The 15312-nt window shown below is 52.0% G+C and overlaps 3 protein-coding genes across 3 annotated transcripts; 2 read left to right on the forward strand and 1 right to left on the reverse strand.

Moving 5' to 3' along the window:
• Positions 1 to 235: 235 nt before the first annotated feature.
• TRIVIDRAFT_122444 (uncharacterized protein) lies at positions 236 to 5978 on the reverse strand (the record flags this gene model as incomplete). The annotated part of the gene is made up of 10 exons (XM_014094153.1): positions 236 to 997; positions 1067 to 1207; positions 1389 to 1611; positions 2566 to 3606; positions 3661 to 3785; positions 3843 to 3977; positions 4053 to 4072; positions 4173 to 4922; positions 5036 to 5638; positions 5744 to 5978. Coding segments are annotated over 10 exons (4035 nt in total), but the record flags the coding sequence as incomplete, so codon positions are not given.
• A 2506-nt stretch (positions 5979 to 8484) lies between these two features.
• TRIVIDRAFT_38447 (uncharacterized protein) lies at positions 8485 to 10299 on the forward strand (the record flags this gene model as incomplete). The annotated part of the gene is made up of 4 exons (XM_014094154.1): positions 8485 to 8657; positions 8717 to 9858; positions 9925 to 10029; positions 10085 to 10299. The coding sequence occupies 4 exons, from the start codon at positions 8485 to 8487 to the stop codon at positions 10297 to 10299; spliced, it is 1635 nt and encodes a 544-aa protein (XP_013949629.1).
• A 430-nt stretch (positions 10300 to 10729) lies between these two features.
• Positions 10730 to 13337, forward strand: TRIVIDRAFT_214807 (uncharacterized protein; the record flags this gene model as incomplete). Its single annotated transcript, XM_014094155.1, has 3 exons — positions 10730 to 11917; positions 11981 to 12371; positions 12614 to 13337. 3 exons carry the CDS (start codon positions 11034 to 11036, stop codon positions 13034 to 13036), a joined length of 1698 nt encoding a protein of 565 aa, XP_013949630.1.
• Positions 13338 to 15312: the final 1975 nt, after the last annotated feature.

Raw genomic sequence — 15312 nt, forward strand, 5'->3', positions numbered from 1 at the left:
TCGGTTTTGGTTTTTTTATTTTATTTTATTGGAGCATTTGTTTTGCAAAAAAAAGTCTAATACGCACCTCTTGTTCAGATATGGATACAAATCTCTTCTTCAAATCAATGCACCCTACCCTTCGGGCAAAGGTGCTATTTCTTTCTCGCTCTCTCTATATTCCTCGCTGGTGATGTCTTCATGTTTAAAAAGATCAAAAACTGTTAAATCACTAAATGTCTCTAGCACTTTACTTCCACACTTCGTCCAACTCCTTGAGAATATAATTGGAATGTGTCATGACAAAATCATGTGTGCCAGGAAGAACTTTCCAAACCACATTGTCCCTTCCGCCGATGAGCGGAAGAGCCTCACGCTCGTAATCGTTCACATCGATGAGTTCATCATTCTGGGCCAAAAGAACCATGGTTGTGCCGGGCTTCCGGCGCGCAAGAAGCCTCCAGCTATCATGCTGGTGCGTCAAGGGCGCATGTCTAATGGATGACATGAACGAGGGGATGAAGCCGGAGTGATTGAGAACCATCCATCGGACATACATCAATACGTGTTGTTCCAGGGGAATGGCGCCTTCGCTCTGTTCGGTGGTGCCGGTGGCCTCTGCAAGCGCGACTTCAGCCACTGATGCAGTTGATGAGGCTTCCTTAGGCTTCCTGGCTGCCGCAATAGGTTGCTGCAGACGAGACCGCGTCAAGTAGGCGAGAAGTCCCTCCGGTACGAAGCCCGACCTAAAGATGAAGAGAGACATGGCGCCGAAATCTTCAGGGTTAATGAGACCGGCGGGAGCGAGCAGAATAAGCGACGAAACGAGGTGAGGGAACGCAGTGGCAAAGTGCACAGCGATGCCTCCTCCAAGGGAGTATCCAATAAGACGGAAAGCATTGTTACCGGTCCAGGGAAGAGGGCTAGATGCCAGCACGAGAAGAATCTGGGTAGTATAGAGACGCTCATCGTGGGGGAGGTCACCAACACCGTCTGAGAAGCCTCGACCAAAGAGATCCTATAGCAGCCATTAGTCTGGTTATCTGGCACTCCTCATTTGGAGGCGTGGGGGGCGATTTCGTCTTACGAAAAGCATCACACGGCATCCTCGATCGACAAGTCCGTGAGCAATGCGGGAGAGAGTTATGCACGGGGTGCTGATACCATGGACAAGCAAGACCTTTTCGCCATTCTCGGGGCCGAATTCGTAGACGCGGATGGATCCATACTGAAAGAAAGCCAGCAGATTTAGCTTCAACTCTTGGCTTTACATGCTTGGCTGTTTCTCTGTTCTTCTTCACACGTCTCATTTCGCCTCATTTTGCCTCATCTCATCTGGTCTCATCTGATCTCATCCTACTTTATCTGCCCCAAACTCTTGTCCAAACGATGCATAGAGAACCACTTACCGGTGTATCAACATCTCTCGCCCCCGGAAAGGCATCCGGCTGATAAACCAGCTCCTCAATCTCGTTCTTCGGCCGTCCCGGAATCGCCGTCTTAAGCGGGTTCGGGAGCGCCTTTCCCCATCGCGGCCACAGCGCCGACCTGGCACACAGGAGCAGCGTCGCGGCAACGGCCGTCGTCGTGACTGCAACGGCGGTTTGGGACAGCGGCGACCAGCGGAGGAAGCTGGATGCGGAATCCATGGCCCTGCCTGGCTGTCGCGATCACATGCACGGGTGGCCACAGATGCCCTGCTGCCCGTAGATGTTTTGAGGCCTTTTGTGCTGTGATGTGCTGTGTTTCTGCTATGCTGTTGATGGCCGTGGTCAGACGAGTGACTCTGGACGTTGTGTGTTGATTTCCAAGTGATGTGTAGGTATGTAGATAAGAGAGATGGGATGGGTGACAAGACGAGGATATACTACGAGATTCTAAATACAGGTACTGGGTACCTAGTACCTAGGCGGCTGAGCTGGGGGGAGAGAAAAGGGGAAAGCGGTCAATCAAAAGTTTCTTACCCAGCAAAAAGACGGAGAAAAAGTTAAAAGCACAAGACACGCCAGTATTATAAGAACGACTGGGTGAATAAACGATAGCTCATGAATGAGGGAAAAGCACATGCAAGAATCCCAGATGACCAATCCTGGCTCAGCCTCGCTGCTCCTGTCAGATGTCTGATTGCCCAAGTGTTCGTTTCAAGTATAGCGGGCCATGGACGCCGGCTTTTCTTAGCTTAGGCGTGGTGGGGGGCTGTTCCAATAATGGTTCAAATTGTGCAGTAGGCACCTGAAGCGGTGGTGTTTGGCCTATAAGCACATGCAAATTGACTTTGGCAAAGGCTAAGGGATCCTTGCAGGAGTGTAAGTCGTGATTTAGGCCTACACGTGGCTCTTAGCGACTGATTGGCTGGTATCCAATCAATCCAACACTCGCCGGCCATCTGCTTGATGTAAAGAGGGAAAAAGCAAAAAAATAAAAGAAGCCGTATATATCCATCCATCCATCTAATATGCAATCTACAGGTACCTAACAATGCATGCTGTCCGTTGTACGCCAGTATCTCCCACGCCCGGGTATCATAAACGACGACAAGTGAAGAAAAACCACTGTCCAAAAGAAAAGAAGAAATAAACCGACTACCCCAATCCAACCGCCCACGCTGCATTCCCAAGCTGTTTAATCAGCTGGCAGAGATTCTCCACAAGAGGCGGCAAGGCGTCCTGCGGCCTTCGAAAGTTGGCCTGCAAAATCTCCTGTGCAATATCCATACACGCACGAGGATCGTAAACCGATGCATCGCCTGGCGCAGCGCCAGAGCTTGTTCCCATAGGCCCTTGAATCAGAGGCCTTCCCTGCCCAAAGCTCAAAAACTGCTGAATCGAACTGGCATCGCCGCTGTCGTCTAGATACATGGGTTCGTATCCATACTGTGGTGGCATGTCCTGCTGCTGGCTGGCTCGGAACACAACGCCGTACGTCCACAAAGCAAGTGCGGCATGGTGTACTGCTATGGCGTAGAAATCCTTCAGGGACCCCAGAGGAAATAGCTTGGCATATCGAAATATCTGACCCGCGCACCAGACTGCATACCAGGACTCGGGACTGGCCGTCCATTGCTGCAGAATGGGGTACATACGGCGGGCCTCTTCCTCTCCTTGCTTGCCTGAAAATATCTGCAGATCATCCAAAGACACATGCAAGTGCATCATGAGAAGATACATGACAACATTTTCTTGAGGAGAAATGTCCGGCAATTTGTTCGCGACACACTGAAACGACTGCAGATCTCTCATGAGATCTGCACGTCTCGAGCTGAGCATCGAGTTAGACGCTCCTTTGGAGTAGCTACGAAACTGGTGCACTACGCTCATTTGAGAGTACTCCAGAACCATTGACCAAAAGCCGTGAAGGAAGATGGAGACAGAGAGTTGCATGTCAATGCGTGTGCTGTTGTCGGCAAATTGGCGTGCGTCCCCGTACATGTCGGCGATTGACGGCATTCTTGAATTTGGACCAACTGATCTTGACAGATAGATGGCCTTCCACTCAGACGCTGTTTTCGCGGACCACAGGTCTTTCTGTTCCGGTAGAGGTAGCGTCAACTCGGCATACGACATGCACGGATTTGTCAACGCCGTCATAGATATTTGAGCTTCCCGGATGTAACAGTGGAATACAAGCCTTCCCCCCTTTCATGTTAGTAGTAGATCAACATCATCTCCATCACAAACTGACCTCTTCCATTGCTCCGCAGCCGCCCATTTCATCCACTTTTGTTCTAGTATTTCACCCTCATCGGAGGGCTCGACTGTGATGACAGGGTACATGCATCGCTGGAACAATCGGCGATATCGCATCATCTAGCAACACTTAGTAATCGTGCGAAAGACAAAGTCGGAGTGTGTAATTTCTCATACCGTTACCGGAATCACTAGATGGCATTCGGCAATCTCCATTTTTCTACGGTTACCACTCCACAAGCCAATATCTTGCCCGAGAATGAGAGATTGGACAAGACTAAGGTTTTGGATGGCCGTGTTGTTGTCTTCGAACTGTCACATGGGTTAGATGCTGGCATGTATTTTTGGTGCACATCCGATTGCCAGTTGAGGGTCAATGTATCTTACCCGAGCAGGTATTGTAATTCCTAGCAGATTTTGGTGTAAGCTCACGATGCCTCTTCAACAAGAATAATAACTCTGCCAATGAAGAAAAAAGGTAACAGGGGATATAGGAATTTCACTTACGAACTGCTTCTTGAACAGCAAATCCAAACTTTCTCAAGGTTGGAGCTGGCATCAAGACAGCACCGGCAGCCACTGCATTCCCAATCCATTCAGGCCATACCGCATTCAGCTTGAGAGTAGGATAGTGTATCCATGTCGACACTTGACGGATATGAGCAGCCAAAAAGGCTTGAACCATTGTATCCATAACGTCGACTGTTGGAAAAGAAGCGGCTACCCGGCCGGCCATGGAAGCATCTCGACACGTCTTCAATACAATGGCCAGGATCTGGTCGCGGCTGGGAAGATTCAGCCTTTGCTCGACCACTCGCTCCAGTTGTTTCTTAGTCTCCTGAAACTGAGCATTGGAAATATCCTTGGCGGATATAGGAAGATTGCCTTGCTCGGTGTACGCATTGTCCTTGGCGGTCGGATCCCACTTCCACGGTAGTTCCCCCCAGACGTTGGCAAGATTCTGTCGCATTTGAGACATTTCCATTGAGTTTTGGGTGTTGTGGCTTGCTAATGTAGGCGTTATTAGGGAACCGTCGTCTAGATCCAGGTTCCAATGCTCTAGGAGGCCAAAGTCCATATCTGTCAGATCCATATCCATGTCGTCGCAAAAATCCAACACGGCTGGACCTTGAGATTCGGATGACCGTGACAAATCCACTGGTTGGGAGTAGAGGACATCGCGCAGGAAGTCGAAAAATGGAGTGTTATTCAGCTCCATAGGACCTGAACCAGCCTTCAAAGGATCATTCGGTTGAGCTAGGATGTTAGAAGTACTACCTAAAAAGGGGGCTCGTTGTCAGTCTTGGCGCCCCCAAATGAAAAGCAGCATAAACGTATAATCTAGGGTTCATTTTCCGAAGATTAATCACGAGACTTACCTGGGTCTGTCCCCATATCCGGCGTCGTCAGCTGGCTGTCGTCTTGCCTTGACGAGGTAGACTGTGACAGAGGGCTGCTCTTACTAATTGTGTTGTCGCGGATGAGATTTGTAGAGGCATTTTGAAGAGTAGAGTTAGGGTCCGTGGATCCTACAGAAGAAACGCCGGTTGGATGAGCCTCCACGGCATCCTGCCCACCTGCTGGAAGATGGACAAGATGCATAGACGTGCCTGGGCTGGTCTCATAGGAAGAACATGATAGGTTACGGCTGACACAACGCCTGCACGGCTTTGCCTCGTCGCATTTCACGCGCGCAAGGGCGCAGGGAGGGCAGGCCTGGGTTACACGGCTGGAGTTTGGCGACGAAACCATCCGTTGACGCTTCTTGGGCGAGTCGTTCTCATGATTAGTGACATGGCGTCTCAGCAAATCCTTCCGCGCGAAGGACTTTTTACAGATTTCGCACGCAAAGCGCCGCCCCAGAGTGTGAGTCTGGACATGTCTAACAAGGTGCTCTGGCCGTGAATAAGCGCGTCCACAGTCACGACAAGCATAGGGATTGCTATTCTGGTGGCTCTGGTGCGACGCCGATCCTGAGGATTCGGCAGTGACACCAGGTGTTACACCAGCAGCGGCAGCGGCAGTAGCAATGCCGGGAGCTGTCGTTGACGACGGCACTGCTGGCATGGCGATGTGACTCGGAACCATACTGGCAGGATTCGACGGCGCAGAGCCTACCGTACTTGTAGGGACAGCATCGGAGTCGACAACAGGCTGCTGTACCAGCGGGAAGGGCGGAAGAGGCGCAGAAACGGGCACAGACAGAGGTACAGACAAAGGCGCAAGGACAGAGTCAGGCGCGGGCAGTGGCCGAGAATCGCTGCTCGGACCCATGGGGGGATCGAGGATGTGTGATAGAGATGGTCCGGCCATGGCGTGCTGGCTACGGAGCGGCGGAGGCCCCGAGTCCACCCGGTAATCTGGTTGGCAGGGTTTAATACCACATCAAGGCCTTTCGAGAACAGGATTGGAGGGCAGCCTCGCGAATAGGGTTGGCAATTAGGAGAAGGCGCCGCCTCAAGCTGAAGTTGGAACAAGCTGAAAGATGAACCCCCCGGACTAGAGGGGCCGGAGCAAAGGCTGGACCAGTGCCGGTAAGGCTGAGGAGCTGGAATGCTAAGGAGTATTGTCAAGCACAAGCCGATCAGAGCTACCGAGAGAGTAATAGTAGATGGCGCTACGTGGTGCTTAGACGCCTTGACCGAGACGTCGCGTGTAGGTTCGGCGCGAGCTGATGTGCGCGAGGAAGCTTGGCATCACTGCTAAGGGGATCTAGTCGTCGTGTTAGTGTTGGTGCTAGGAACCAAGGAACCTGCGTGTGCTGGTATGATCAACTCGAGGTTGTCGACGTTGTCGAGGTTGAGTACGCGTACGTACCGGGTTTCAGAGGCTGCTAGCAGATGCTAGTTGGTACTAGTACCGCCACAGCGGGCGGGCAGCACGGACAAGTGCCGGTACCAATACCTCGTACCAGCACCAATGGCAGGGCATTGCCGAGCCGTGCCTTGCGAGTGAGGAGGGTCAGCGGTGGAATATCGGGAGATTTCGTTGAGTCGAGGGGTTTCCCGACGAGCTTTGAAGCCAGGGCTGAAGACGGAGCTGGAGGACATATTTCGGGGCTTGTTGCAGGGCCGTTTCTGCGAAGGTGACCGAGCATGTGTGGGGGCCGATCTGGGGTGCTGCTGCTAGGGTGCTGGGCTGCTGGGCTGCTGGGCTGCTGGAGCCCTCAGAGGCTGCCTGTGGACTCATTACATGCTGTGCTTGAGTAATGCTGTGCTGTGCTCCGTACGTGATTGCGGCAAATGCGCGTCCCGGGCCTTGCGCGGAATTGCGAGCGTGGCAGATGGAGATGGTCGACGGCAGTAGTTTGGTCACCGAAACTCGAGCCCGTCGTTGATTGGCGCTTGGGACACCGATTTCTTCAGCTGGGGGCCGTTTAGGCGTACTATGGATGTGCTGCAAAACTCTGTCAGTGGCCCTAGCCAAAGCTTAACACGAATCTCGGCACGCGAGGTCTAGGCGGATGGAAAAGCTGGGGACAAGCTTCCAAGTTTCTTTTTGGCTCAGCCAAGCAAATGGCTTTGACACAAATTGCCACCAGCGGACCGCTCGATGACTTGCAGCCCATTGCGACGGACTGGAGTGAAAATTTTCTACTAATCTCTATCTATTTGGCTTGGAGCGCCTCGACTTGGCGCAAGGCGGCCGGAGATATCCGGTAGTGCTTCTGGTATGTGTCAGCGGAGGTGCTCGGGAGTTGACGACTGTCAACCCTCAAACATCTGATGATATCAACTGGATTAGTTTACATGTCCGGAGTACGTTCAATGCCTGGGCCACATGTCCATGCAAGGCATTCGTCCAATCAAACACCCAAGCTACGCTCACAGAGATGGAACCTGTAACTCAGGCACCCAACACGGTGGTATTCCGAGCAACTCAAGGCAGTGCTGAGACTATCGGCTACTATTAGTGATATGGTGCTTGAACCAACATCGAAAGCAGTGGCGCCGTCCCACTCTTGGAATAGCAATCTGCATAAAGAATGCGGGTGCAGGGATGCTGAAACCGAACTTGATGCCGCCCCTGGCTGCTTTGCCTCCCCAGAGCCTCGCGTCGTTCCCTGTGGCTGGCTGCCACGAGTTCTCTTACATGGAGTCCACGTACTTGGACGTGTAAGCAATCTCCAGATTGGGACTCCTTTCTACGGGCATTATCCCCTTGGAGAAAATGCATAGGTACTACTAGTAGCCTTACCAGGACGGGCTCGTACATCTTACTAGGTCCTGGTCCTCCACATATTACGAGTACATTCTTTGAATCAGTATAACCCACTACGCCAACGGGGCTCTTTTCCTTCTTCCCCTCCCCGGCACTATTGGATGCTAAGACTGGCGCCACGGAGCCTCGCGAGATGCAATTTTCCTTGTCTCTTTTCCCTAACCGTGCCGTCGGTGGCGTTTGTGGATTCTCATTGGCATATCAAACCTGGCTTAACTGTCATAGGGCAAAGATGTCTCAGTCCGTTCGACAACATCACATCGTCTATGCCTATATCTGCTGTGGACCCTAGCCCTCCCTTTTGAGATACTCCGCGGAGCCCCTGAGAAGTCCCCCGTTTCGTTGAGCCTATACATGTACGGTACTTGGTCCTTGTACATATGTCGCGAGTAATATTCGATGCCACCCATCCAGAACCCGGCAGTAGTATTATCCAGGGTGCTCACGGGACTTCTCTGACCAGATCCCCGGACCAGCCTCGCGGGCAATTCCTCAAAGATGCCAAGGCCTTGACACCGCGTCAAATCTCTCTTCTAATCTACAAGCCCTCGGGAACTGTCGAGGGAGCCAGTTGTCACCATTTTTTGTGCCCTCAGTCATGGTCGTCCAAGACGATGTCATTGCCCCGGCGCTAGATCCGCAGGCCGAGGAATCTTTCAAGGAAAAAAACCGAAAGAGAACTCTCGGCAATCTGCGCCTTGTTCATCCAGAGACGAATGCCGTGATTCTGGTTCCCACGCCGTCCTCCGACCCCAACGATCCGTTAAACTGGTAGGTTGATATCCGCTACAGCTGTTCTGTTCTTCAGCTCATCAGTCTGTCCGCCTCAGGTCACCATGGCGCAAGTACTACGTCGCCGGGGTTCTTTGCCTAACAATGGCCGTATCCAATTTTCTTGCTGCCGGGCCGGCTATCGCGGTGCCCGCAACGGCCGCCGATTTCTTCCCAGATTCATTGGCTAACGGCACGTTTGTTACGTCCGCCATTCCAAAGACGGCCTACTTCTTCACCACCACGTCCCTGCTCATAGGACTGGGTAATATCATATGGGTGCCTGTGGCCAACAAATGGGGCCGCCGGCCGGTGTATGTCGTGAGCTACATGATTTACTTTGCCACGGCGGTATGGCTCATCTTTGAAAAATCATATGGCAGGTTCCTGGCAGGCAGGATTCTGATGGGATTCGGTGCCGGTGCGGCGGAGACGCTTGCTCCCATCACCATTGCCGACATCTTCTTTCTCCACGAAAGAGGCAGGATCATGTCTGCGTACACCTGCTTCTTGTCTGTGGGTGCGTCGGGAGGATTGGTGATATCCGGTCTCATCACAATCCACCATACCTGGCGAACCATCTATCAGGTTGGCTCGGCCTTAGTTGGCTTTGTTCTTCTTGCTCTGCTCTTCACTGTTCCCGAGACCAGCTACTCTCGGATCGACGATTACAGCTCGCCTCCTGTAGAGGTGCCCAGTGATCTATCAACATCGAACACGACCCAGGGAGAGCTATCTTCCTCAAAGAAGATGGGCTATTTCGAATCACTATTGGTGTTCAAGGCTGCAGGTACCAAGGAGAACCTCTTCAAGATGATGATTCGCCCCTTTGGCCTCATAGTCCTTCCGCCAGTGCTATGGTCGGCTCTCGCCCTAGCCGTTACTATTGGGTTTCTCGTGGCTGTTTCGTCTAATTCAGCCTCAGCCTTTAATGCAACATATGGCTTTGCATCCTACCAGGTTGGACTCTGCTATATTGCTGGCGTAATTGGCTCTTTACTGGGACTGCCTGCGGGTGGGCATCTTGGGGATAAGGTTGCAGACATTCTAACAAAAAGAAACGGCGGTATTCGCGAACCTGAGATGCGACTACCGGCAGTTATGATATCTGCAATCACAACCCCCCTTGCTCTGATCCTCTATGGCGTCGGTATCCAGTACAAGCTTCATTGGATATGTCCGACCATAGGACTAGGTCTCCGTAAGAACTATCCCTTCCTACTTCATGCTTCCTACAAAGTACCAGACGCTGACTCATGAAATGCAGTCAATTTCTCCATCACACAGGCCAACACGATTTGCATCGTCTATGTCATTGATTCATACCGGCCCGTCGCAGGTGAAATAACTCTGGCAGTGACAGGATTCAAAGGTGAGTTGATCGATTGAATGCACACTCGGCGTCTCTGTTACTAACAAAAGAACAGCCTTGTTTGCTTTCTTCCTCTCCTTTGAAACAAACCCTTGGATCAATCTATCCGGCTACCAGGACGCGTTTGGAGCCATGGCGGGAATTGCGGGGGGAGTTCTCATTATGTGGATCCCGTTGTATTTCTGGGGAAAGAAAATTAGACATTACTCATGGAAATGGAGAGTCATCTCTTTTATACACTGGGATAATGATCGCGAAGTGGGAGAATAAATGTCTTGGTTCTGGATTTCATGTACATTATGTACGGGCTATTGTCCCTTTTGATTAAGGAGTCGACTAAGCGAGATACCCATTTTGCACCAGCTGGCAGGCAATCATCGTCGTATGGGCCGGCTTTGATTGAGAAAGGCTAAAACACGCAAGCGCTATGTCATTCTCATGCTAGCACTACCATAAGAGCGCAACGAAATACAATATCATAAAATGAGGGCTCCCTGACGCTCTTCAGGCGACTTATACGAGTCGCCGCCACACATTGACTTACAACTGTGAAACTCGCTCCAACCAGCATCGCACGAGCAGTGTCAGGTGCACGGGCTTAGCGACTGACTAAGCGCCGGCGCCACCCTCTCGATAAGCTTCAGCCCGCTGCGCCGATAAGTGATCGCGTGTCTCAAACCTCAACTCAAAGGGGTTTCGACTTTGTTGTGATTCCATGCCCCGTCGTTGTGCTTGATTTTGCTGCCTCGCCGCGGCTGCCTCTTCCATAGAAGGTTTGTGGCCTGACCATGACTTGAGCCCTCTCGGGAGGCGTGGTACCGTGTGCATCATCGCTCAAAGTGTCTCGCGCTTGAGGGGGGGCCTGAGGTCAATATCAGCCATCAGCTCCCGCCCGCACCGCGGCTTATCCCTCGTTCTCAGGGCATTTCCGGCGTCGCCGGTTGTCTTCATTTACCCATTTGCTTCTGTTTGAAAGCGCTGTTCGTCTAAAATCATATTCTAGCATGGCCAGCCAGCAGGGTGGACCGAGCGCCCGAGCGCCCCATGATCATGATGCAAGGGAGGCGAGTGCCAGTGCGGATGCGATACTCGACGCACCATATTCGAGCGACGAAGAACCAGATACCCATGGCTTCTCCTGTCGCTGGAGAACACCCGAATTTTACGACCAAGAATGTTGCCGATACTTTGACTGTCCCTCCCATCTCGTTGAGAGGCGGCTTTCTGTCGATGACACCGGCGAACCCAGCCTTCCGAGAGAGAGCGCCGCTGAAGCGACAGAAGCTCGCCAAGATAGCGTCTCCCCGAGGACTTCGATAGACGACCATCCAGTATCTGACCAGGAGGGCACGACGGTCCAGCCACAGCAGAGAGACGAAACTCTGATCTCTGATACTTCAGCACCACTATCGGGCCTATCGTCTGGGCTAGCCGCTGAGAGAGAGCAGGAGAGCGCGACAAGGACTCCATCAGCAGCGAATACCGCTGCTCTCCCTGCTAGGACATCATCCTTACCGATTCGCACCCGCGTTCCTTCTAGAAGCATCGACTTGCGATCTGGCGATCCTTTGGGTAGCGATATCTGGGGCGAATCTTCCGATCAGGGCAGTCGAGCATATACCGCCAGCGCATCGGCAACGGATTTGTCAGGCAGCAGCTCGCCCAGAATGTCTGCACGGGATCAGCTGTCTGCTGTGTATGGCGCTGATTCGAATGAGGGCAGCAGCCTACTCCAAACACTATTCGGTCCGCCTCCGCCTGAGCGCGAACGAGAGCGCGAGCGCACAGGGTCGGTTGTTCTCCCCAGATGGCAACCAGATGCCGAGGTGACCTACTGCCCTATTTGCCGCACTCAGTTTAGTATCTTTGTGCGCAAGCATCATTGCAGGTATGCTTGCCAGCCATGGAATAGGCGGGAGATGTAGAGAAAACGTGACTAACAGGCAAGCAGAAAATGTGGGAGAGTCGTTTGCAACTCTTGCTCCCCTCATCGAATCATCATTCCGCACCAATTCATAGTCCGAGCGCCTGGCTCTGAGGTACCACTACCTCCAGCACTGCTTTACGGCTCAGGCGCAGGCTATGTTGATCTGAATGGACTCTCCGGGGGCGAGCGAGTGCGTCTCTGCAACCCTTGCGTCCCTGACCCCAATACCGCGCCTCCGCAAAGTCCGACTTCTCCGGCGTTGTCACCGCGCGAGGCACGGCGCAGGTCCCGGACCAGCCTGGGCAGCGGGTATCCCGCTCCGCCTCCTGTGAATCGATACGGAGGAGTTTTTTCGACTGGGCAGAGCAATGACCCTTACCAGTTCTACACCTCTAGGACAAGGAGCATCACCATGGTAAGTGCAAGAGATGTCTTGTGATTCACTGTGGAAAAAGAAGGCTTCTCTAACATGATTTTCTTCTGTAGGATCCATCTGGACAAAGGGCAGGGGGTCCTTCTTCGTCGTCTTCGTCCTCACGTAGGCGCAGCAGCGCCAACTACGAAGTGGCATCCATTAGTCGGCTGATGGCTGCCGGGCCATCTCCTTTTAGCATGCCGAATCAACATCATATCCATCGACGCCGTTTGACTGGGGAGTCTGGGTCATCATCCCGCCAGCGTGCTTTACCCCCACCTCCACAGATTGCAGAAGAAGACGAGTGCCCCATCTGTCACTTGGAGCTGCCATCTCGGGAACTGCCCAACTTTGAGGCCCTTCGAGAGTCGCATATTACTAGCTGTATCCAATCGCACAGCACCTATGGTAGTCCTCGTGGGGCACCGGATGGCACTGCACCACTCCCCCCTCCCAGGCGCACTGGCATGTATACATATGCCGCCACTGAAAAGGATTGTATTGATGACGCAGAATGCACTATTTGCTTAGAGGAGTTTACCGTGGGTATTCCCATGGCGCGGCTTGAGTGCCTTTGTCGGTTCCACCGATCTTGTATTTCTGCCTGGTTTGTCAATCACCCAGGAAGATGTCCCGTGCATCAACACGACGGATTCGGGTATTAGATGGAAGATTGGCGGCGGACGGCCGATTGTTTTGTTGTTTTACGGATCCGTTCCTTTGCATATTGGAGTATTTGGCACACTTGGGATCAGATTTGAAAGATTTTGTAGCTTGTTTGCCCAGGCATATATCGGAATCCCCTCCTTTTGATGATATCACTTATTTCGTACAGCGTAACCGACTCCAGGCCCAACAGCGCCGCTGGCAATTGACAGTCCCGGACTAGCTGGAACGAATCTAACGAGTTTAAGAAATGTATGGTAGCGTTTGAAATTAATATACAGAACTCTCTTCTTTCCTTTTTTATTGCAGTGCAAGATTTATCGTCTTATACAACAAGGAGAGAGAGAGATCTTAGTTAATTATGTACCTGCCAGCAGTTCGCACATCAATCCCTTGCATATATTAAATGTATGAGCATGTAGGCAATTTGTGAATCGTGAACCCAGTGTAATCTTCATGTCACATGCGGGAATGATTGCGCATTGGCACCTGAGATTGTCGAGATGCTATTCGTCCAAACGTCAGGCCCTCTCCGAACTCTATGCCAATGGCTATCACGAAACGAGGATTCTAATTGCTCGTACAGCCGCACCAGCTCTTTTGGTGTGTGTAGGACATACATATACCCCGCAATCGCAAGCAGGGCATCTTCCATGTCCGGGGCAGGATTTCTGACTGTCTGAGTCTACACGGGCTGTTTAAGGTGACGTGTTGCTCCGTCCTACCAGCCCTCGTGTTTGTATATTACCTGTACCACCGCTATCTTGTTGAAGAAAGGCGCGGCTTGCCTTTTCCCACATACGAGTACATCCAGATCGTTAATCTAAATTGCTCGTGTTCGCCTATCTCCAAAGTATGGGGCAGCTGAAGAGGATCCGGGATTCTTCTTTTCCCTTCCATTGAAGAAGAGATTTCTAGCCATGACTTCATTCCGTGTAGATCTCTGGGCGAGATGACGGTGATCTTCAAGCGTCGTGAGCCCGACCGATCGGGGCATGAGACGCTAGGGACGAAGGTGGTTTAGTGATGAGGAGCGGATGTCGCATCCCTGTTTGCTTGTTTGATGTAGCCTGGAACTTGGGTTGCATGGAGTTTTGGATGACTGTTTACGTGAGCTAATTGATGGCTGCTACTATAGATATAAGTTTGATAGAAGTGGCGTGCTCACATGTATGAGGAGAAGCATTTGATTTGCCTGATGTCTCTCAGTTACGTAGAGCTAAAGCACATGTATCCAAGCCGATTCAAGGCCAGCTAAGGAGGGTTGCCCTCGCCCGCTGTCAAGAAATTTGAATCCTATCCATTAGTACTACGAAGCTTATCAGGTAAATGGGCACAGCGTAAAAGGGTCTATTGCATTGTGTCATCTGGAGAGCATATATGTTGCACCCGATTATTACTCACTACTACCGGTACACTGTAATGGTTGGACTGTGCTGCTTACACGTATGGTGTCTCAACCAATTCACCCATCATCGTTCAACCGCTACTACTAGATACATGTCGCACTCTTACATCGAGACCTCGGCTAGACTAAGTATTTTACTACTTGATTGAAGAGATGACTGTGGATGGCGGCCAAGGAGGTTCTCCACAAACAAGACTTTAGCAGTTCTAGTGCTGTAAGGCCGCGGATAATTCGATCCGAAATGAGATTGATTTCACCCTTTTTCTCCCTCTCGCTCCACAAGACGGACGATTGCGGCCGGGCTTCAAAAATGCCACCATCTGCAAGCAGCCATGACAGGCGAGATGCTTGCTGCAACGGTGGCACCAATCTTAAGTATCCAGGTCCGTATTTGCCATATTTTACTTTTGCTGCCTGAGATGACGGCCAAATTACACGCAACTTGGCATCAATGCCGTCTCCTTTTCTTCAACCCCCCGTTGCTGCTGGAGCGCTGCACTGCACTCGTTCTGCCATCTGACCACGACTGTTCCATCACGCAGCCATACCCAACGGTGGATTGGGAGAGTCTCGATTGCTGATAAGCGCTTGCAGTCTTCATGTTGCAGAGACACACATGCATGCAGAGCGGCAGAGTATCGCGAAATAGTCGAGGCCTCCTGTTGCCGAATTTCCACTGGTAGCGGCCAAGATAGCGCTTAACCACCGCTGGATGGGGCCACCACAGGCTCTAGAGCATCCCGCAGCACGACACCCCTCCAAAGCTAGGCGCTACTGCAGCGGCCCCCTTAGCAGGCGCCAATCGCACTGGCTGGGAGTGATCATTCCCTGCCCTACCCAGCCCGCGCTAGCACCAACAATTACGTC

The sequence above is a fragment of the Trichoderma virens genome, assembly GCF_000170995.1.
Source record: "Trichoderma virens Gv29-8 chromosome Unknown TRIVIscaffold_92, whole genome shotgun sequence".
Taxonomy (NCBI): domain Eukaryota; kingdom Fungi; phylum Ascomycota; class Sordariomycetes; order Hypocreales; family Hypocreaceae; genus Trichoderma; species Trichoderma virens.